At 41.9% G+C, this 24,372-nt stretch overlaps 1 protein-coding gene across 1 annotated transcript in view; it reads left to right on the top strand.

Moving 5' to 3' along the window:
• ryr2a (ryanodine receptor 2a (cardiac)) overlaps window positions 1-24,372 on the top strand; it is a 162,387-nt gene that overhangs the window by 38,357 nt on the left and 99,658 nt on the right. Inside the window, 27 exon segments of the mRNA XM_087177253.1 lie at window positions 3,968-4,124; window positions 4,778-4,942; window positions 5,130-5,251; window positions 7,098-7,281; window positions 8,175-8,310; window positions 9,172-9,267; window positions 9,761-9,879; window positions 10,280-10,413; window positions 10,602-10,843; window positions 11,059-11,251; window positions 12,226-12,430; window positions 13,399-13,503; window positions 13,828-13,931; window positions 14,214-14,297; window positions 14,503-14,662; window positions 15,869-16,016; window positions 16,237-16,340; window positions 16,734-16,838; window positions 17,029-17,203; window positions 17,750-17,958; window positions 18,252-18,428; window positions 19,011-19,156; window positions 19,274-19,388; window positions 19,784-19,944; window positions 20,829-20,988; window positions 21,842-21,928; window positions 22,727-22,858. Coding sequence (XP_087033379.1) covers window positions 3,968-4,124; window positions 4,778-4,942; window positions 5,130-5,251; window positions 7,098-7,281; window positions 8,175-8,310; window positions 9,172-9,267; window positions 9,761-9,879; window positions 10,280-10,413; window positions 10,602-10,843; window positions 11,059-11,251; window positions 12,226-12,430; window positions 13,399-13,503; window positions 13,828-13,931; window positions 14,214-14,297; window positions 14,503-14,662; window positions 15,869-16,016; window positions 16,237-16,340; window positions 16,734-16,838; window positions 17,029-17,203; window positions 17,750-17,958; window positions 18,252-18,428; window positions 19,011-19,156; window positions 19,274-19,388; window positions 19,784-19,944; window positions 20,829-20,988; window positions 21,842-21,928; window positions 22,727-22,858 — 3,925 coding nt within the window.

Raw genomic sequence — 24,372 nt, 5'->3', positions numbered from 1 at the left:
ACCGTTTTTTCCGCTGTCTGCGCTTCACTCCAGCTCTACAGCCTCTCCTCCTTCTCCGGATCTCCACAGGGATCTCCGGCCGCCCGGCATTGTGAAGGGGTGTGTGGGATATAGCTAACAGCTGGTCCCGAGTGTAAACAATGGGTCCGTGGTAGAGTGAGTCTCCCGACGTTGCATCAAAAAGTTAAAAAAAAATGGCAAAACACGACTGTAAAAGTATAAACACCCATAGCTGCACTTGCTTAAAGTGTCGGTGTAGTACGAGAAGAAATCACACTAAGTAGTAAAAGAAAAAAAATATCACACTAAAGAGTAAAAAAGAGTAAAAAAAGAGTAAAAGAGTACAGAGCTGCTTGGGTGGAGTGACTGCGACATATTGTTCTTACCTGTAATTGTAAATATTGCAATATATTTACCATATTCATGCCTGGAATAAGCGTATAATATGATTTCAGATGCCCCTAAAGTGGACCTTACCATTTCTTAACGTTGATGTTAAGAAACTGCCTCCCATGAGGCCCTCATTCCCATCACTCAGTCAGGTCCTCAACTCTCTGCTCCTGTGCGTCCAGCAAATTGAAACCTTGTAGGTAAACGAAGTCGCAGTAGTTAACTATCTAGCTTGCTTAATACACATTGCCTTCTTACTGTCTGTGTCTGAATTAGATTATGTCAAGTATGAACGCAAATGTTAGCTAGCTAATCGCGCGCCTTTCATTTTCATTGTTGGTTTTGCATTTCATTACCAATAAGAAATGTCATTATATAATCTAATTTTAGCAAACACTGGGGCTCAGTCATGAGCAGTGAGACAATGGAGGATTATTTGTTGTAGAGATACGTTTTGACAACAATATAGAGTTTGTAATTCCATGTTAATAGTCTTTTAAATAGTCTTTTAAATTTGAATGATGTGCTGGCAACAAGTGGCAGCAAGTTCTCGTAGCTCGTAGACCTTTTATTCTTATTTCGTCTCATGATTGAGAAAATAATGTACACAAAAAAAGAACTTTAATATTTACCCGATCTGGAGTTAAACATCCCATATCGACTGAGCTGAAGAAGCCGTACTGCAGATGAAGAGTCTGAGCTAAGCTAAAGGCTAGGAGATGGAGATATAAGCCTTTTCTACAATCAATCCTCATGGGAAATGTCAACTCACTGGCTAACGAGTATGATGAACTGGAGGCACTTGTGAAGAGCCAGTGAGCATATCGTGAGTGTAGTCTCATGTGTTTCATGGAGACTTGGTTAAACGACAACACCATTGTGTGGATTTACCCGGCTTCACTGCAGTACAAGCGGACAGAGAGGCCAGAGCAAGTGGAAAGAATAAAGGTGGAGGACTGGTTCTGCTTGTGAACAATAGATGGTGCAACCCCGGTCACATCACAGTGAAGGAGAAGTTACTGGGATACTGAACTGTTGGCAGTTGGTTTAAGACCGTACTTATGTGCTGAGGGAGTTATCTCACATCGTCGCCAATGTTGTTCACATTCAACCACAGGCAGAGCTTGTATATCTGGGAATTTTAACCATGTCACTCTTACCTCCCACCTGACTGGCTTCACTCAATATGTTGACTGTCCCACAAGGGAAAATAAGACACTTGATCTGTAACATGTCAAGGAGACCTACACTGCTTCACCTCGGCAATCACTTGCTAGATCAGATCATAATCTGGTTTTTCTTCAGCCTTCCTACAAGCCCTGTGTACTGAGGCAGGCTGCAACCACCTGCTCATTCATGCACTGGACCCTGGAGGCCAGTGAGTGTCTAAAAGACTGTTGAGTGGACAGATTAGAATTTACTGTTGCAGTCACAGGAAAAATGATAATAGCAAGGACCCTGATCTTGATACAGTGGTTGGGTGTACCACAGAGTACATAAACTTCTGTATGGACACTGTAATGCCAGCAAGGACACTTACACTTTCCAAATAACAAACCCTGGATCACTTGTAACGTCAAGACCCCCCATAACTAGAAAAAGGAGGCCTTCAGGGATGGAGACAGGGAGAAGCTCAGGTGTGTGCAACATGAGCTGAAGAGGAGATTAAAGCAGGCGAAGGAGGACTACAAAAAGGAAGTAGAGAGGAAGCTGCAGCACAACAACACCAGAGAGGTGTGGAAGGGAATGATGACCATCACTAGCTATAAAGAGAAGAACAGCCAGGCAACATCAGGTGATGTGGACAAGGCAAATGAGTTCAACCTGTTCGACAACAGGTTTGACACAGCCTCACCTGTTCTCTTTTCCACTGCTTTAGCTGCAGCAGCTTCTCCTACGGCATCTCCTTCACAACCTGACATCCACTGGGCCCATTCTTACTTGGATGAGCTAGGTGATAACATGAGGATTATGTTCTTTGATTTTTTTTTTTTTTTTCCCAAGTGCATTTAACACCATCCAATCCCCCATTCTTAAAGACAAGCTGGAAGGGATGGGGGTGGATCCCTGCTTCACATCCTAGATTGTGGATTACCTGACAAGACCACCACAGTACGTCAGGCTGGGTAACTGTGTCTCAGGGACAGTGATGAGCAGCACTGGGGCTCCACAGGGGACGTTTCTGGATCTGTTCCTGTTCACCCTGAATACGGCAGATTTAAATACAACTTTGAGTCATGCCACACTCGGATGACACAGCTATTGTGGCATGTATCAGTAACGGGCAGGAAGAGGAGTACAGGGATCTGAAGATGGCCTTCAGTGAATGGAGCGACAAGAACTGCCTCCTTATGAACACCTCCAAGAGCAAGGAGATGGTCATGGACTTTCGGAGGTGTAGGCCCACCGTAGAGCCGGTCAACATTTGAGGGAAGGACATTGAGGTGGTGCACACTTATAAATACCTAGGTGTGCACCTGGACAGTGAACTGGACTGGTCCCTGAATCTAGTGGAAGGGGCAGAGAAACAAATGAGCATCAGGTGCGACAACTGATCATTTTATGGCATGTAGTGTAACATAATGGATGACAGCCAGTGCCACATACTGTATATGACGCCTCAAGACACCCAAAAAAAAGATGGGCATGTCAGAATTTTAAGCCCTCTTGTGCATTCTTTGCATGATGTTGACTAATAGGAGGACAGAGTGTTCTTCCATGCACACTTGTAAGTATGGCAAAGTGAAAGAGGAAGGATGTCGGTGGAGCTTCTAGGTGGAACTGTTCAACAGAGGAAAGGCTGAATGTGCTATGCCAACAACACCCCTGCCTTTCAGACATTTCTTCTTTTTAGGCTTTTCTAAACGCAAGACAGCCAGTGTTGCACATCTTTGGACGCCATTGTTTTTTTTTTTTTAATATTGTTGTTCCCTGAGGTTGGTCCCTAGTTCCAACTTCCTGATGACATCATGCAGGTCATGAAAGATGGCAAGCTGTGATTAGTTGGAGACCAACATGTAGTCTGTCATGTTTCACCGCCAAGTCACAACAAAAATGTATGACTACAATAGCCTTATCTGACACGCTGACTCTTATCAGATAAGAATGTTGTTTAGTCTGAACCTCTCATCAGACAGGGTGTTTGTGTTGTAAGTGTTTAACCTGTGTGAATTATCCATCTTGAGAAATATCTATAAGATCCACTGACACAGAAAATGAGGAAGGTAGGAAGGAGAACGCCTATAATTATTTTGTGCAATGTGTTTTTAATTCTGTTAATATTTCAACCCAACTGATGTACAATATTTAAAACTGCTTTAATTACTTTTTGGCCAGCTGTAAACACAACACTGACAGCCTACAGTCTGGCTAAAGTGTTAACAACATGATCATTCATGTGGAGTTTGCGTCCACCTAATGACTGTAAGACCAGTATTTCCTCTCTTTTAGCTCTGTTTTTGGTCTCCTCCAACTCCTGAGGGAAATTTCTGTCTCTTTCCTCTGCTGAATGCTCCACTATGTTCACCACCTACTCTCTGACTATGTCTTTTCTGCTCTTTGCTGTGTTTGCGTCCAGGTGGAGTGGGAGTCATATCCGCTGGGGTCAACCGTTCAGACTGAGACATGTGACCACAGGGAAGTATCTGAGTCTGATAGAAGACAAATCTCTGCTGCTGATGGACAAAGAGAAAGCTGATGTCAAGTCTACAGCCTTCTGCTTCAGGTCATCTAAGGTACAGCATCCACAACAATTTGTGATAAGGCCTGAATGTACTGTATTACAGCTTCGTAATGACTTTCAGTGAAAATAAGAATAACTTTCATATTAACTTAATTTACAAACTTACAAAGTCCTTTACACAACAACAAACTAAAGGAGTCTTTACTGGAGAGTTCAAACAAAGGCACACAAAGCAGGCAGGTAGCGGTACAAAGAGGTGGCAGGCAGGGAGACAGTCAAGAACAGGAATCAGGCAGGTTAGCAAACTGAGGTGTGGAGAGCTTCTGTACAGGGGTGGAGCAGCCAAGGATAGGAAGACGGAATCTGAGAACCATGACAGTCTCAATGTTTCGGCTGTTCTATTATTTTGCCACCATCCAGAAATTTCATACATACTTCAGTCTTTTGCTTGAACTGCAATATTCTGCTGAGTTTGGATTAAGCAGATACGCACATAGATAAGAAATATAAAAGCCTTAATAACATAAAAAATCCACTGAGGCCTTGTTTGTGCTTATGGTGCTAACAAATTAATGGTAACACATGATGGCTAACTGTTCACCACAGGTTTTCTTTACTGTTTGACTTGTATCACCCAGTGTTGTAAATGAATGACAACATGTTATTTGCGATATTAATGATTGTGTCCTTCTCTTTTTACTTAAGGAAAAGTTGGATCCCGGTGTGAAGAAGGAGGTGGATGGGATGGGTGTTCCTGACATTAAATATGGCGACTCTGTGTGTTACATCCAACATGTTGACACCTGTCTATGGCTCACATACCAAGCTGTTGATGCCAAGTGTGCACGCATGGGTGGCGTACAGAGAAAGGTATCACCTGTATCCATTCTGGTAACTGCAGTCATTGTTGGGATCGCTGTATACCAAAGATCTACAAAAGAAGTCTCACAAGAAACAATTTCTACAGTCTTGAAAATTCTGTTATTGGATTAATTATTATTACTGTTATGTTAAGAGTAGAGGTCAGTGTTTTCCCAAACCATACTTCTTCTTTTAGGCCATCATGCACCATGAGGGTCACATGGATGACGGGCTAACGCTGTCTCGGTCCCAACATGAGGAGAGTCGCACTGCCAGGGTCATCCGTAGCACTGTCTTTCTGTTCAACCTGTTCATCAGGTTCGTAGCTGCACGCACGCACACACACACACACACACACACACACACACACACACATATAAATATGTATGATGTGCCTCTATGTTGTGGAACAGGGTTTGAACCAAGATGATTACTGATTCTTCAATAAGCAGGAAATATACTGAAACTCAAAACCAAAACCAAATTAGCCAGCGAAACCAGCTTTCTGTGTGTGTATAAACCATATAACAAGCATGCTGCAACCTCTCTGGCACTGCTTTTCATTCAATGATCATATGGAAATACAATGTGACTGTACCTGCCAGTGTGAAGAAACAAGCTTTTTGCAGTTTCTTGTTAATGGTTGCAAAAATGATGGTGAAGGGAAATGGTGGCTGCTCTTGAGTGAGCATGAAGCAAGATACTGGTAGTAATTTAATTGAAAGCAAATGTCCTGCGTTTAATGTAACTAATGTTACATTAATGCTTTAATGTCCTTTTAATTTGTGGAGAGACCTGCCTCCTTCAGTGAACTTGTGGCAGAATACTGCACATAGGCTTTGTATGATGGAAGAAGACTACACTATGTGCTTTCTGTTCAGACGTGTGCAGCAAACGGACTACAACAAGCATATAGCAGCTGCAACCTTACAAGGCCAGTCAGATAAATGTTGCCCAGCCAGTCACCTGTCGTGATGCACAACTGCAAATACAAGCACTTTCAACAGAATGATGAAGACATAAAATGTAAATACTGAGTTCTGATTTATTATAATGATAAATCATTAATAAGCAGATCTGTGAGGAGCCCTAAATAAGTATTTCTCCAGCACTGAGCTGCAGTATCTGATTCACAATACACACCAGCAGTCCTATTGTTAAGACGCCAACACATCAGTACAACTCAACTCAGTCCTTTTTCATGGTGTTCCCTGACTTTTCTAAATGGATGAAAAAAATAAATTGATCAAAACATACAAAATTTAAGAATTATAAAAAAAAACGACTGAATGATCAAGGCATCATATTTGTGCTTCACTGTCTTCACTGCCTCCCTTTATGGCCACAGTTTACCATCTTCTAATGGCAACTTCCACCATCATAATGCTCCATGTAACAAAGCTAAAGTCGTCTCAAACTAGTTTCATCAACATATATGTGGAACAGAAAATAATAATAAAAAAAAAGAAAAGCTCTAAACCATTAATTAACAAGGCAGAGCACACTTGTGTGAATTAAGATGTCTCAGACTCTCAAGGCACATTAGCTGCCAGCACACAGGTGTATGTGTGTGTGTTCTGCTCTGAGAGAAGAGGAGGAAACTCCTCCACACTCACTGGAGAGAGGCAGAAAAGCAGAGAGGCAGGGTTTTCTGAGGAGTATCTGTAGAGCAAACATAAGAGACACATGCAGCGGCAGTTATTACTCACTGAAAACTGCAGTATAACATGCACTGAGGATAATATCAATCTGTTTGTTAGAAAGGTCACACCCATCATTTGCTGTGTGTACAAGGCATATGAATTGATTAATATGCAACCCATCACATTAGTTTGGACTGGGGAATCATCACATCCATAAACCAGTGTTAGGAGGTGTGTAAAAGCAGTTACCAGAACCAGCCAGCATTATCAAACTAACAGACAATAATGCGATATGATACTTCTGTCAAATTATTTCTGGTACACATAGCTTTGACATTGACTAATATAACTTTTGCTTGTAGATCAGCTTGCAACAAAGGGCAAATCCTAATGCACCTACATGTTAGAATCAGTCAACACAATCAGTACCTGTAGCCTGTAACAGCCAGTAAGGACGAACATTACAGCGAGAGTGAGAACATCATAAAGACAGTGACTAAAATGTTCTCTCTATGCTCCAGGGGTCTGGACACACTAAGGAAAAAGGGGAAGAGCTCTACTTTAGATCTACCAATTGATTCAGTCAGTCTGAGTCTGCAGGATCTGATTGGCTACTTCCAGCCACCTGGAGATCATCTGGAACATGAAGACAAGCAGAACCGACTGAGGGCTCTGAAGAACCGACAGAACCTCTTTCAGGAGGAGGTGGGTGTGTGTGTGCTTGTTAGGTGGTGTGCGTGTGTATGCATGTGCGCGCATGTGTATGAAGTTGGATTCCTACTTGTCTACTTAGATGTTTTTTGGATTTTTACAAGTGAGAAGAATAGAACTAAAAACGCTTTTCAAAATAATCATCAGTAAAATGTGAATTATATTTCGCCAACATCTTCGGTTTTTCTTATTGAAAAGGCTTTTATGTCACATAACCAGTTTAATCGAGCATGTATCTGTGTAACACCACTGCTGTTCAGTGTGACGGGTCAGATTTTGTGTGGTTTGTTCATTTTCATGTACAACAATGCACATGTGCACAGTAGATCTAAATCTGTACGTCTGTCACCTCTGGACTGAGGGAAGAGCGCAAGGTGCTGGAGCCAAACTTCTCTCCTGAAAATGTTCTCTTTAAATGATCTGCTGTCACAGGCTCTTTGTGCTACAAGGCTTTACTCCGTGATCACTTTATTCTCTGTGCACATGCTGCCTTTGAGACATACATTTTTCCCTGAAATATCTTTTTTCAGTGTTTTGTTGATAACATTATGTACAGTTCAAGTTTACTTGTGAATTTATATTGCTCTTTATTCAATGCAATGTATATTTACATGCTGGATGGCAGCATGAACCACAGGTGTTCAGTTGTACTCACACAAGACTACATCCATATACATACTGAAATACTATTTGCAGTTTATACAAACATTTAGGAAGGTTGAATGCAGCCTATGTCTTTGACTCTGAACTTCCATTATCTGCAGCTGGCCCTTTACACTGATAACAGTTGAACTCTCTCTCTCTCTCTCCTATCCACTTCATTCAATCAAGAGAATTTTCTGAAAAAAAAAACAAAACAGTAAAACCACCAACCTCTGTGTCTGCAGGGGATGATCAGCCTGGTCCTAGAGTGTATTGATCGGCTTCACGTCTACAGCAGTGCAGCTCATTTTGCTGAGGTAGTAGGAAGGGAGGCAGCAGAGGCCTGGAGCTCTATCCTCAACTCCCTCTACCAACTTCTGGGTATACACACACTTTATTTCCTCTCTATTTCCTACGTTTTAATATTTACAAAAAGATGATCATTTACACAGTATAAACATAGGTTAAAATGAAAAATTGAAGAAAACTAGATTGTAAATTTCCTGAGGCAAATGCAGTGTGATTGCTGACGGCTTTTGCAACCACTGTAGCCGGCAGCAGCAGCAGCAGCAGCAGCAGCAGCAGCAGCAGCTGGCTCTCAGCTCTTTTAGCAGAAATTGCAAAACAATCTTTTTTCTGGGGTTCCCCCAAGTTTGGTGAAAACTGGATGAAACATGGAGACAAAGAAGTGACAAATATGTTTTACAGAGTCCACAGATGAAACATTTCTTCTTGTAACCCTCATGGTTTAAAACATTAGTGGCATAGCAGCATATGTATAGCAAGTTGAATTTATTTTACCATACCCACAAAAGCTTGTAAGCAAGTCATGGGAAAATGATACATGGTATCTCAAATCAAACATATGGGCAGTGTTCTAGGTCATTCAAATACAATATGTGCCAAGTTTGGTGAAGCATAGAGGAAAAGAGAGGATATGGAGTCAATCTCTTCATCATCTACTAAATCCATAGACACCACCTCTTTTCTTCTACACATGGTTCCAAAGCTAAAATGTTAAGCATGTTTATTTCCTAAACATTGAAACAACACAGACAACAATGTGTCTAACTGCAAGTGTGTTGAATTAGAAGCGCAAAAGGAAACGTATGGAAGAAGATAGAAGGATGGAGGAATAAAGAGCAAAAAGAACAGAGAGATTAACACCGATAGTACCAAAGTCTGTTCTCTCCTCTCTCCTCTCTCCTCTCCTCTGACCTCTGACCTCTGACCTCCTCACAGCTGCGCTGATCAGGGGAAACAGAAAGAACTGTGCCCAGTTCTCTGGTTCGCTGGACTGGCTGATCAGCAGACTAGAGCGCCTGGAGGCCTCTTCTGGTGAGCCAGCTTGACTCTGTAAGATACTCAAACCGATACGACTGATGACTCATCACCACTGGACCATCGTACAATGATCACGTTGAAATCAAAGGGTCCAGTTTCTGCCTACTCAAGACACAGCAGCATGGAGGAAACACTGGCATTTGTTGGCAAACAGCAGAAAACAAATCCAAACACAATATTTCTTAATGAGCTTAGTTTTACTTGGAAGTAAAACTCAGCTCTTTTTTACCTTTGCCAGTGCTGAGAAGCTACTTCGAAACTTTAGCTAGCAAAGCTACAAGCTACTCTTTATTGGAAGAAGTGAGGCTACAGGAATCAAATACCACCTACATTTTGATATTTCTTCAGTTAACCACACAAATCTTTGATATGTAATTCTACATATGGTGCCAATGTCACTAGTAATGACAAATAAATCAGTTGTATGTAGCGTGTATACACACACTACAGTCATTCTTACTATGCTGTATACATTTTGTTTTTCTAGGTATACTAGAGGTGCTTCACTGTGTGCTGGTGGAGAGTCCTGAGGCACTGAACATCATCAAAGAGGGACACATCAAATCTATTATATCTCTGCTGGACAAGCATGGACGCAACCACAAGGTCCAGGGACTTTCTTCTTTCTTATAGATATACATAGACATATGTACAATAAAGCTATATGTACAGCAGGAATTACACACATGTGTACAAGCTACAAGTTATGGTCAAATGATCCATGTGGATAATGTGTGTGTTGTGAACAGGCTTGTGAGAATTTGTGGGCAGAACCTGAGGCAGATAAGGCCTCTGTACTGAATGAACAAGACTAGAAGCAATGATTTAAGAATTTAGACCCATTTCTCAGCTTGTCTTTGTTTTAAATCCCTCAAGTTGAGTAGCTTGTAATAAATAGTTGCAGCCTGTAACTCAATGTATGCAATTCGGAGTGCCACTAAGTGTCTGCACATTTGCACTTTAACAATGATATATTTACCACGATGACATGTTCTCTGCTGTGTAGGTCCTAGATGTGTTGTGTTCGCTGTGTGTGTGTCACGGTGTAGCAGTACGCTCCAACCAGCACCTGATCTGTGACAATCTGCTGCCAGGAAGAGATCTGCTACTGCAGACCCGTTTGATCAACCACGTAAGCAGGTATACACACAAATGCACACACACACACACACAAACACACACATGCACACACACTGTCACTAACTGAAAGTAATTATTCGTCTCAGCTTTGAATTGGTACATGCTGGTTTGAGAACGTTTTAGTTTATAGATATGAAACTTTCAAATTAAATCATGTTTTCTGTCGCATCTTTTCATCCTCCTATCAGCATGCGTCCGAACATCTTCCTGGGTGTCAGTGATGGCTCTGCTCAGTACAGGAAGTGGTACTATGAACTGATCGTGGATCAGGTGTTGCCATTTGTCACAGCAGAGGCCACTCACCTCAGGGTGGGCTGGGCCAGTACCAGTGGCTATGCACCCTACCCCAGTGGGGGGGAGGGGTGGGGAGGCAACGGGGTGGGTGATGACCTCCACTCGTACGGCTTTGATGGACTCCATCTTTGGTCAGGTGAGCTGTAGTTGATGATGGTAGTAAAAGTAGGTATTGATGGTACTGTAATAACCAGATCATACTTTTCCATCCTTCCGTGTAGCAGCAAGTTAAGACATGTTACATTATTAAGTTACACAAACAAACTAGCTAACTGGATGTTCAAACAGACGGCTCATTCAAAACTCAGGCGTTAACGCCGTCCTCAATGTCCTTCCACCTCACCTATGCAGGCTGCATTGCACGGACTGTTAGCTCCCCCAATCAGCATCTGCTGAGGTCAGAGGATGTGGTGAGCTGCTGCCTGGACCTCAGCGTACCCAGTATTTCCTTCAGGATCAACGGCCAGCCGGTTCAGGGCATGTTTGAGAACTTCAACTCGGACGGCCTCTTCTTCCCTGTGGCCAGCTTCTCTGCTGGGGTCAAGTCAGTGCTTTACTAATAACACTTCACACGAATGAAAATTCAGTTATTATCTGTTGCCATCATGTCAAAGTAGATTCAGTGAAATTCACTACATTTGTCATCAAAGACATGAGCAGCATTGGGTCATTTAGGTCCATTTTCCTTCATAGACAGTAAGTGATGTTTAGATTTAGACAAACGGCTCCATAGTCTGATAATTACACTGCCAAATACACCTGTATTTAGCTTATTATGCAAATGCATGTATTTATTAGAACAGCACAAGTTACATTTTGTCTGGATTCTGTGGTGTCTTGTTCAGTCACAACTGACGGCGGAGCTGTGAAGGATCCTTTAGTTGTCACAATATAATTTACAATTGACAATTCCTCTGCCCATTGCAGAAAAACATTTGTACTGTTATTTATTTGTAGAACATTTTAGTTAGTCTACAGCCTTACTAACAAAGAAATTTGACTTAACATTCCTAACTCAAGGTCCACTTACCAGCTTTTTCTGGAGCTGGCATGTCAACAGATGAATCTTCACAAACTCTGAGGAAACTCTATCCACTGATGAAGTTAGTGTGATATGATTGAAAGCATCAGAAAAAAAGTGGATCTTGACTTTGGAATTTTTTTCCCCCAAAGTTGGTCAGGATTAAGTTTTCTGGTTGATGAGAGAAAGTCTGATGGATATGTTCAACAATCAGACATCATAGACAGGTTATACAAAATGTAAGGGAATTACATAAACAGTCATTTTAGAAATAGCTAAGAAAAAGCTATAGAGACTTCATGAGATGTTTGGCAGCACACATTCAGTATATGATAACTGGTAGCTGCTGTCAACTCCATTTAACTAAGCAGCAACTGGGTCTGTTAATGGGGAAAAATGCATTGTTTTAATCTGATGCAGTAACCCAGTCTGCCATAGTGTCTCCTTCTTAATCCCTCATAATTTCTTTTCCCATTCCTCCTCCTTTCATTTGTTAGGGTGCGTTTCCTCCTTGGGGGTCGTCATGGGGAGTTTAAGTTCCTCCCTCCTCCAGGTTATGCTCCTTGCTATGAGGCAGTGTTGCCAAGGGAGAAACTGAAGCTGGAAGCCAGTCAGGACCAGACAGCAGCCACAGACCTCCTGGGACCCACCGTCACCTTGAGCCAGGCTGCATTCACCCCCACACCTGTGGACACCAGCCAGGTAGAGATCACTATTAGGGTTGTTACCAGTCAGTTCATTTTAGCTTGGAGGAGTAGTCTTTTATGGAAACCCAACATGTTCAATTTTAAATAAGTCATTATGAAATAGAGAATTGTTAAAATATACTATGCATTATACTGAATGTTAAACTTATATAATCCAATTTAATAGCTATACTCACAACTGAGGTTAGATTTGTATGTGAACCAGCCTTTACTGAAGTAAGATTGTTACAGAATGGAACCTGGAAGGAATAAAGTTTAAATAAACGAATGCCCTGGGAGCAATGGTGTTGGAGCAGCAGCCGTAGCGAGGCCCAGATTGAGGATAGACGAGGGCCTTAGGTTTAAGGTGGTGGAGGGGCTCTTGGATGCCTGGTCCTACTACACACCATGGCACAGGAGTCTCAGATAGGGTGGACAAGGGGCTTCCGGACACCTGGTCCTACTACGTTACCCTGACAGGCCTGGTTGGGGGAATTCCACACGGGGCTGGACATCATTGCTCCCAAGACGGTGATAGGTTCACTTTAGAAATTAGGTGGATAACCCACCTAAGAAAGAATTATATATGATTGTGCACAGGCTCTCTGTCTTCAGTTCCTATCTGGATCTGATGTCGCTTTTGTTCTTTTGAAAGAATAAATTCTATTGCATTGGACTCTGATCATCTCCAGTGACTTCTTTTTTGAATCTTTTTGACCCCAGTAAAAGTGTTGGTGAAGAGGTCTAGACTTAGTCTTGGACCCGGACCAGGACCTTTTTTCCTCCAACAGAACATACAATGTATAGTAAATGCAGACAAAGGTTATGGCGTAGCCATTCAGTTGTGAAATAGATTTCTAAAACTGAGCTATTTATGATTATGTTACTTTTGCTGTATCATCTGTTCTGTCTGTTCTGTCAGTAACAGGAGATTACCAACATGATGTAAGGGAACTGTCTCTGTGTTTCTGTGTGTGAGTACAGATTGTGCTGCCTCCTCACTTGGAAAGGATCAGGGAGAAGCTTGCAGAAAACATCCATGAACTGTGGGTGATGAACAAGATAGAACTGGGCTGGACCTATGGTGCAGTGAGTATCAAGCAAGCATCTCAAAACTGTTTCTCACACACTGGTTATTGAGAACTGAGCAGCTACTCAGCTACACATTTTTAATGATGGACTGCATGTGTGATTAAAACAATCTGTGTTGTGTTCTCACATCAGAACAGGAGGGTCTTCACTTCTTGCCCAGGGCATGGTACATCACATCCCAAAGAGTCAATAGTGAAACCAGATAGAGGGCAGAACACTAAACCTTGATATAACTCCTGTCCTGGTTCTCCCTGTCCTGAGGTCAAAGGCTCCCGTCCTGTCTGACCTATTGCTTTTTTTTTTTATGTGTGTGTGTTTCAGGTGCGAGATGATAACAAGCGGCAGCACCCTTGTCTAGTGGAGTTCTGCAGGCTTCCTGAACAGGAGCGAAGCTACAACCTCCAGATGTCTCTGGAAACTCTCAAGTAATGCATCAGTGCAGTGAGCAGCAGAAGATGTGACACTTAGATCCAATATTACTCTGTTCCATCATGAAGCCAGATGAGTTTTCATCTTGTAATGTAACAAACTCTAAACTGCCTTTTTTTTTTCTAGACTCACTCACGGTGCAAGTTCACAACTTCATGCAGGAGTGTTTGTGATGGCACAGTGTGATATGTTAGGGTCAATAACACTACATTACATTACATGTTTAATCGTGTGTGTGTGTGTGTGTGTGTGTGTGTGTGTGTGTGTGTGTGTTACAGAACTCTCCTGGCTTTGGGTTGCCATGTTGGCTTAGCAGATGAACGCGCTGTAGAGAAAGTCAAGAGCATGAAACTGTCCTCAACGTAAGTCGCCTCAGCAAGGGTGGGAAGCAGGAGGATAATATCATGATGTAATGACACAGTGATGACAATGGGACATTTCATGAGATGATTCATAGGACAGGACAAAAACATTATCACTATTACTAAGTAACAAAGACATCAGCCCAGTGAGGTTGTTGAGCAGCAGGCTAGCTAACAATTCAGTGCCTCAACTCTATCTGTGCAGCTATGAGTTGTCCAGTGGTTATAAACCTGCTCCTCTGGACCTGAGTCACATCAAACTGACCTCCACCCAGGAAGCCATGGTGGACAAACTGGCTGAGAACGCTCACAACGTCTGGGCAAGAGACCGCATCCACCAGGGCTGGACCTACGGCATCCAACAGGTAGGAAACTGCAACATATACTGTTAAATATTGTGCAGTGTGTGTGTATGTTTATGTGCTGAGACAGAGAGAGATGGTGTAGTGTTTCCTGTTTCTCTGAATGCCATTTATTTGTTAGGGACCTGTTTACATTTTAATAGCTTGTGTGATTGGCTGACTGGTCTGCTTCACAAGTGCTTCGTCTCTTCCTTCAGTCTCTAGCTGTCCCTTATATGATGAATAGTGTTCATTTATAATGTACCTGAAAGATTTTACAGTTCATAAGTCATGATTTTTCCTGAGTTCGAGTCAATCTGAAGACGGCTGAAGTCTAAAGATTTTACCTGTGACTCTAATGCAGTGGTGGAAAATAACTTGTGAAGACCAGAACTCAAGTATTTGTGTTGAACTTGTATTTGAACTTGTATGAATTGGTTCTTTATCATTTAATTTATGCTACTTTATACATTATCCATTACATTTCTGGGGCTAAGTATTGTAAATTCATTTGATTCGATGCGATTCATTCGACGGTGTTATGACAATGAACAATAGAGACCTGTGGTTCTTTGCTGCATTCCCTCTCTCTCCCCTGACGTTCCTGTCTCTCTCTACTGTCAGTATAGAAATAAAGCAGAAATCAGTTTTAAAAAATGCAACATTTTATATTTATTTCTTTACTTTAATTAAACAAGCAAGAAACTGTAAGAATTGTAACACTTCAGTTCACCAAAGCATAGGCCTGCGCTGTTCTGGGTTCCCTTTCGCCCCGGAAGTCAACCCCCCCAGTTGTCATTTTGTAATGCACACTCTGCTTGAAATGCTCAAATGTTAACTGTGCTAAAAAAAATGGGCATTTAAAAACACCTGAAGCCATTGTATTAACCAATCACAGTCATGCCTTGTCAGTGGAGCGGACTCTGAGTCTAACTAGACAGACCGAGGAACGCTCACTTTAAATAAAAACCTGCAGCAGCAGAAGAAAAGCCAACACAACACTGGCAGCTGCATCTTTAAATATGCATGTAGGTTACCCACAGTATATGTTCTGCTTTTCTGCAGAGTGAATCATGGATATACTTTACTCAGTTCACACGGTTGGCTGATCAGAACTAACGGTTATCTCCATGCACAAAGAAAATAAATGGGCCTTGCTCGAGAGCACCTCAGTGGTGGTAATATGGAAGGGGCAATCACTGCTGTATAACTATGAAGAACTAATTTCAGGATGTGAAGAGTCGTAGAAACCCTCGTCTGGTCCCCTACACTCTGCTGGATGAGAGAACCAAGAAGTCCAACAAAGACAGTCTGAGAGAGGCCGTCAGGACTCTGCTGGGATATGGATACAACCTGGAAGCTCCTGACCAGGACCATGGTACGATGTCTCCTTCCAGTCTATCATTTCATTTAATGACTTGTCATTTTTTAGGATTTTTCAATATTTTGAATCATATTTTTGGCAAAAATGACCACCTCGTTTACACAACAGTACAAAATCTTAGATTTATAAGATATATTTTTTTTAATGTGTCCTTGAGATTGTTCATTAGATGACTTTCTTTCCCCTTGTCGTTTCCTGCCTCTGTCTCATCCAGCAGCTCAATCTGACCTCAACAACATGTCTGCTGAGAGGTTTCGCATTTTCAGAGCAGAGAAAACCTACTGTGTTAATGCTGGGAAGTGGTACTTTGAACTGGAGGTAAGATGATGAGAGATATGATGGTATTTCTCTAACATATATCAACCAGTGGTAGATGGGATTTTAAAGCTTACCGCAATGGTTTATTATAGTAAAATACTAACTTTAACCAGTGTTGAAGCTGCATCACCTTATTAAAAGTGTTATATACTTCTCTACCCGTGCCTTTTGGTTCAGCACCTGTTGTACTCTGAGGATGTTTCAGTTGAGCCGGTTCTTAACACACAGTCGCCTATTCTGAACTTTTATGTGCTGCTGTAACACACTGATGTGAAGAAATGTTATTACTATTCCACATCGCGATCTACAGACACCAAACAGAATGTGCTTGTTGAGTGAAATTGAACAGACTGCAGGCTGCTGGATATGAACCTGTACCCACGTCTCCTCCAGGTGCTGACAGCAGGAGAGATGAGGGTGGGCTGGGCCAGACCAGGATGCCTCCCAGACCAAGAGTTGGGATCTGATGACCAGGCCTTTGTCTTTGATGGCTTCAAGGTGTCTGGATTTTTCTTTGCTTCTGCAGTCATTCTAATCATCCCAATAGAAGTCAGAATTTTCTCCGTTTGTGCTCAGCATCATACATAATCCCTGCTTGTACTTTCATACTTGTCCTTTCTTTTTTTTTTTTTATATTGTCAAAATCAGTCGAAATATTCACTGTTTTTTTTTTATTTTTCTTTCCCAGGTCCAGCGCTGGCACCAGGGCAACGAGCACTTTGGGCGTGCCTGGCAGACGGGGGACGTGGTGGGATGCATGGTGGATCTGAACGAACACACCATGATGTTTACACTCAATGGAGAAGTGCTGCTGGACGATTCTGGCTCAGAGCTAACCTTCAAGGACTTTGAAGCTGGCGAAGGTCAGACCCGGGGCAGTGACCACATACACGTAGCACACACAAAACAAATTAAATGATACTTATCACACCACAGAAAAATTTGAATGCTGTTTTTTTTCCAAACCCTTTTGAATGAATCGAGAGTCCATTACAGAACAAAAAGGTCACAACCTCCTTATTCGTGTTAAAAGTTGACTGCATCACACAAACCTCTCAACAATTCTGTAAATCCTTTGATGTCAGACCCCCATGGGCATATTGTCTGAACATTTTGAAGTCATAATTTTCACCTGCAGTTAGCAGGTGCTTCATAACATTGATTTTATAATCAGTTGTGTGTGAGTTTTTCTATTTTGGGTATGAATCCATTATTTGATTATTTATAAACATATCCACTGATTCACATAGTTCTTCATTGATGCAAAGATTGAATATGAATTTCTCATCTTTTTTTGAACACATCAGTTGTTTTGTAAATATAATACTCAGTTGACCAGGTGCACACATGGTGTTAACAGAAGTAATGCACAAAAAGTCTTAGAATTTGATTTCTTCTGTGTGTCCCAGGTTTTATCCCCGTGTGCAGTCTGGGTGTGTGTCAGGTGGGGAGGATGAACTTTGGTAAAGACGTAAGCACTCTGAAGTACTTCACCATCTGTGGCCTTCAGGAAGGCTACGAGCCGTTTGCTGTCAACATGAACCGAGACGTTACCATGTGGCTCAGCAAAAGGCTGCCTCAGTTTGTACCTGTCCCCCACAGTCACCAGCACATAGAGGTGAGGACAGTCACCTGGACTAGACTCTATACTCACTGAGGACCATGTAGCTAATAACTAGCAGATATCTAGTTATTAGCTACATAGTCTGTAACTACAATACATTCTTGGTACAACTGTTAATGGTGACATTAAAGATCCCTTCAAACACATGTCTACACATATAGATACATTTTATCCAAATTGTTTTTTCCATAAAATATTCAATAAACTAAAAATTGGCTTAAGTGACTGTAACAAGCAGAAAAACTGAAACAAAACAAATGAATTTAGATCTTTCTTCTTCTTTTCAGGTGACAAGGATAGATGGGACAGTGGAGTCTTGTCCATGCCTGAAGGTCACCCAGAGGTCATTTGGCTCACAGAACAGTTACACTGACATTACCTTCTACAGACTGAGCATGCCCATCGAGTGTGCAGAATCCTTCTCTAGATCCCGGTCTAACGGCAGCCTCTTCTCGCCGAATAGGGTAACAGATGCTGTGTGTTACACACACACACTCACACACACTCAAATGCAGTCCATCTGTTGTGTACCCTCCACTGGCCAAGAGCTGCTACTGTCAGGTATAAAATGATTTCTTGTGCACCTGCTGCTGCACATTATCTCTGTGCTCTGCTGCATACTGTGTATTTCTGCAGACTGTTAGTGTTTTACATTACTGTAATGATGCTGAAATGAAAATATACATTATCAAGGTTATTCCACTTTTTGGGGTAATTGCTGCACAATACAAATATAGTCTCTTGCAGTACCTTAATTATCACATAAATGGGCAGATGTTGACAACATAAGTTTTTTTTCCTCTCACACAGACATGCAACACTTATTCATATTTCAGCATGCTATTTCAAATTATAGATCTAAACTGAACCTTACTCAGATTTGCTATGAGATTTGTGTGGAGTGTGCTCAGTTTCCCGCTGAGCTGTGTGAACAGGCTACTGTCTGTTACAGGAAAGTTAACTTTATTATTCGCCTGCATATGGAAACGGTAGCATTGGATATGTGACTAAGAATATGTGTGGTGTGTTCGCTGTCTGTTCTGCAGGAGCTGGAGGACTTCGAAACGGTATCAGACTTTGAGGTCCTGATGAAGTCGTCTCACGGTCACAATGGTCCCAATGGACCTGAGAGAGACGAATTCAACAACCACAAAGATTATAACCAGGAGAAGCCATCCAAGCTCAAACAACGGTGAACCCTCTGTCTCCTCATATAAAGACTGTTTCACTCATTAGAGGTGTATTTTTAGCTACTGTCATTGTGTTTGATCACCGAGTTCAAACCTAAACCAGTAATCTGCTCTGCTAGGTTCATGTTGAAGAGAAACAAACCAGACAACAGCTGCCCCTCATCTGCTAGACTGTCAGAGGAAGTGATGGCTGATGACAGAGATGAGTACGAATTCCTCACGCAAGCCTCCACTGTAAGGCAATACACACACAAAATCAAATTCATAAAACACTCACTCCTCCCGCACCTCCCCACATCATGAAAGGAAATGAGGCTAAAGAAAATGCTTCTGAAATTAATACATTAGAAACATCTAAGAGACAGTTAAAATAAACACATGGTATTTATAGGTACAAACAAAGTGTAGTTCAGTCATTAAATTAATTAAATATGAAATATGAATTTCTTTGTAGTTTTCAAGTTGTCTCAGACTTTAGCAAATAAGGTTAATCCCTGCGCTTGTTAAAAAAATACATATCCATTTATTGTTTCATAATTTGTTCTGCTGTGAAGCCTTTTGACAAAGAAACTCAGGGGCAGTGCAGTTAAACTTGACCTGATTGCACCTCTCTCTCTCTCTCTATGCAGCACTACTACTCAGTTCGGATCTTCCCTGGTCAGGAGCCCAGCAGTGTGTGGGTAGGCTGGGTGACCTCTGACTTCCATCAGTATGACCCGGGCTTCGAACTGCACAAGGTCCGAACTGTCACTGTTACCCTGGGAGACGAGAAAGGCAAAGTTCACGAGAGGTTAGTCAAGCTCCAACCGATCCATAGCTTAGGGTTCATTTTTTCTTTTCTTATAATTTTATGAGAGGCCCAGAAATGCAGTTTAATCCTGACTTGTACATTACTCCACCTTTGCACCCTTTACAATCTGTAGTATCCTCTGGTAAATGCCTGGCAACATGGAAAATACAGCTAACGATGTATTACTTTTCACCTCGTACTGTGGATTTAAGCCACAGTGTTGTTTACAAGTCATTTTAATGGGCCCCACTAATCCACTATGACTCAGCATTTTGTTGTTTATGCAGGAGATGTTAGATTACTAGAGTTTATTAATCCTTTGCATCACAGCCTATTTTCCCTTTTAAATTGGTGGGCAAAAATCAGCAGTTCAGGTTTTAGTCATTATGAAGCAAGAGCTGCTGAGATATAATCTGACCATGTGAAATACAGTAAAATTATATTATAGTCATATAAACTGCTTTACCAAGCTATTTTAAATTATTTGTGTCTATCACCATTGTACTACTTGTTAAAAACCCTCACCTTCTGCCTCTGGTGGCTGATGTGAGGTGCTGTGTGTTCAGATCTGCACCATCCAGACAACATGATTTCCTGGAGAAGCATCTTTCCATTTGTTGAGCTGTGATTGGCTCAGCTGTTTACGAGCAATGTGACCAGTTATGTGACTGGCTCTGAGCAGATTTAGTCATCACCACACCCTCCAATCTATATTCACCTTCACCCAGCCCTTTGCACTTAATAATGCTGCATAATCATGAACCAAAACAGCAGGTTGAGATTTGCACACAATCCATCCACGATCTGAGGAAGACCATGTGACTATTGTCCTGGGATTTAAAGTGTAGTAACTGTTACACGGTGGTTGTGTGTGTTTTTTGCAGTATAAAGCGCAGTAACTGTTACATGGTGTGGGCTGGAGAGAGCAGCAGTCCTGGTCAGGGGAGGAACAACAATGGCTTAGAAATAGGCTGTCTAGTTGACACAACAAACGGATTATTGACCTTCACTGCCAACGGCAAAGAACTCAGCACATATTACCAGGTAAATATTTGATGTACAGTCACAGGCTTTTGATTCTTCATTGTTGTTGTGTTGTTTCCTGTTTCCTTCTTCCTCATCTGTATTTCCTTTTATTTTGCTTCCTACACCATCATTTGCGTCCTTCCATCCTGTCTTGTTCTTTCTCTTTCTTTTTATGTTTTACTTGTATGTGTAACATTAGACCCTCTCACTATGACAATCTGCCACCAGCTATACCACTTTCTTCTATTCTCCAATATATGTTCAAGTCCAGCATGCACACACTTTCTGCTCTGTATTTCACTTGACTGTGTCCTTTGAGAAAAGTTTAGAAAACAAAAGAAATTTATATTTTACATTCTTAGGTTTCATGATGATTGAACCGCCAACAATTGCATTAAGCAATCAGAGAGCGGCTGTTCATACAGCCAATAACATCATTTCATTTTAAGCAGCATCACTCTCGTTGGCCAACAGTAACTCAAGTTAACACCACCTGCTTGTTCAGCTTTCAGTCAGCGACTTACATTGACCTGCAAGAGGCTTACAGACAAAAGGAACATTTCTGAAAATAAAAAATGTTTTGATCCCCTTAAAAAAAAATTCTAACAAAAATACATTTAACAATCATTTTAAGGTTTTTTTTTTTTAGCTTTTTATGCCTTTATTGGATAGTATAGTAGAGAGAGATAGGATTCAAACCGGGGCCGACTGCAGCGAGGACTGTAGCCTCTACACATGGGGCGCCTGCTCAACCCACTGCGCCACTCGACGCCCAACAATAATTTTGACTTGATATATGATAGTAGAAAAGAAATGGCTCCATGTGATTTCTGCTGGACTTTAATAACTAAGCTCTCCTTCCACTGCACAGGTGGAGCCCAGTACTAAGCTGTTCCCCGCAGTCTTTGCCAAGGCGACCAGCCCCAATGTCTTCCAGTTTGAACTGGGGAGAATAAAGGTGAGGAGGACATGCATACATACACACACACAAACAACTTTATCACCTAAATAAAGTAACTGGAGTACTGCTTTAGCTGCTGACAGAACTTGAATGTGCTTGAATTGCAGTGTGGGGCTTTTGTAATGATTTTGTCCACCATTTTCTCCCCTTTCAGATGTTCCACTTGCATTGCGGTTCTTATAACTGTTACAGAAATACCACTGTTGATATGCCAAAGGCCCGCTGATCTCGATGAATATGTTGATGTCCAGTCAACATAAAAAGAATGCAGTCTTTACCTGAAACCCAGCAGAGCTCAGCTAGCTTCCCTGCAACACCACTTGTACTAACTATGCTGGTGCTGGTCTGCTCTGGTCCTCTTGTCATGTCAGCAATTGTACACTGAGCTCAGCCTTGGTTTCAGTTCACTTAGGTCAACAAAGAAACACACAGAGCAGAACCCAAATACTTTAGGAAGGAGAGATATCAGTCATTGTTTATCATAGCCCACAAAACAGAGTGAGTATCTGGTCTCTGCCCTCTGACCAGGTCATATTAGTTGAAGTAGAATTGAAGTTTGACAACCAATCAAAATGACAAATAATAACAAATGACAACCTGCGACATAAGCATGACCATAATATCACAGGTCAGCACAGTTATCCCTGCTGGGAAGAAGCAGTCCATCTCTGTGACATGAATCCAATCCATGACTGTTTAAGATGATATTCACTTGACTCACAAAGAAAATCCAAACTGGTTTGGATTCGTTCTCTTCTGAGCCTGATCTTAAGACATGTCTCTTTTTCCTGTCAGAATGTGATGCCTCTGTCAGCTGGTCTGTTTAAGAGTGAGAGGAAGAACATGGTTCCTCAGTGTCCTCCACGGCTTCATGTCCAGTTTCTTACTCCTGTTTTATGGAGTCGTGTTCCCAACCACTTCCTTAAGGTAACAACTAATTGCAGGCGTTTTTGGTTTTGTTTTGTTTTGTTTTTTAATATATGGCTTTTTGGAAAAAAAATGCAATTGATTTTGTGTGTAATGAAATACACTGTATACATATAATAAAGGCTGACAGTTGTGAATACACACAGCTTTCTGTCTTACATTCTGCTCACCTGTTAGACCCATTTTAGAAGTGTGTCTGAAACTGTTCACAATCTCTGGTTTGGAACAGGAAAGCTGATTTCCTGACTGCAGTGCTATGTTAAAATGCTATGTTTCTGATATTAGCAGCATGGTGAACTGTCTGCTGGGCCTTGCAGTGGGCTGATCTGAGCCAGTTCTCTTTCAAAGGATTTGTTTCATGTCTCATTATGGGGAGCTACTCCTGTGTGACCTCATCAGAAGCACAAATGACATTACGCCAGCCCTAATTGGCTGGTTAGTGACGTCTATGTCAGGAGGGGATGGGACCCTCCTCCTATACATTAGGCTGACATAGTGTCAGTTGTGATTCAAAAACATTCTCATTTTTCACAGAAGCCTTTTGATAATAATGCTGTTGGGTGCTAAGCTAAACTTTCCATTGATTTGAGTACACAGGGTGACTTTGTTCCCAGTTGTACGGTTGCAGGCTATCTCATGAACAGTAGCAATACTGGTAGTACAGTACTACAGCTGGTTTTGGTATGAAGTAGCAATACTTTCACCTTAGGAAGTAGCAATACTTTGCTTTTTTCACATTTTTGCATTTTTGCAAAAAAATGTAGCAGCTAGCAATACCATCGGGTAGCAACACTCTGTAACAGGTAGTGTTGGCAATACCTCACATCATGTGGCAATACCTCCAGAAAAGTTGCCACTTTTCACCTCCACACTAGCTGGGGAAAATGCAATATTTTCCCCATACTTACCTAGTAGCTACACAAGCTGTTCTAGCGATTTCACAATCCTGCTATAGCCCATTAGCCAACCATGGCTATGGCTAACAACCCCAACTTTCCCCCGTAAGCTGCTTCCCTGCCAGCTAGCCCGCCAGGCTGTGTGAAGTGGCTGCAGCACAGGGAGAAGCAGACATGTCAGAGGGTTTGTCCACACCTGGACCAAGCTGAAAAGTTCCCTGCCGCTGAGGGACTGAACCGGTCTCATTGTCATCTCCCCTGGATCTTGATATGTTAGACATGTGTAAGTGGAAGCTACCAGGCTCAATATCCCATGGCCTGCTGTACAAGCCGAGGTTGCAAAATCTTGGTTTAACGGCAAAGAAGCTGCCAAAAAGACAGGGAAGCAAGTGTTTCCTGTTTTTCCAGAGCTGTTTGACGAGATAGAGGTGACATGGAAGGATAGGCCATACAGTGAGACACAACCCATCATGGGGGCTCCCTGTTGTATTGTGAGGGGATGGAGTCCCATGGCATCTGCCAGATGCATCTGATAGAGCCGCTGGTAGCGACTCATCTTCACCCAAAGACCTCCATGTCTTCTTCGGCTCTGTCTCTCCCATCAAAGACAGACCACTT

The sequence above is a fragment of the Seriola lalandi genome, unplaced genomic scaffold (assembly GCF_002814215.2).
Source record: "Seriola lalandi dorsalis isolate HSWRI2012SDOR001 ecotype SW California unplaced genomic scaffold, Sedor1 jcf7180002054585, whole genome shotgun sequence".
Lineage (NCBI taxonomy): Eukaryota > Metazoa > Chordata > Actinopteri > Carangiformes > Carangidae > Seriola > Seriola lalandi.
Note: the sequence above shows the minus strand (reverse complement) of the source record. Positions and strands in the feature narration are given on the sequence as shown.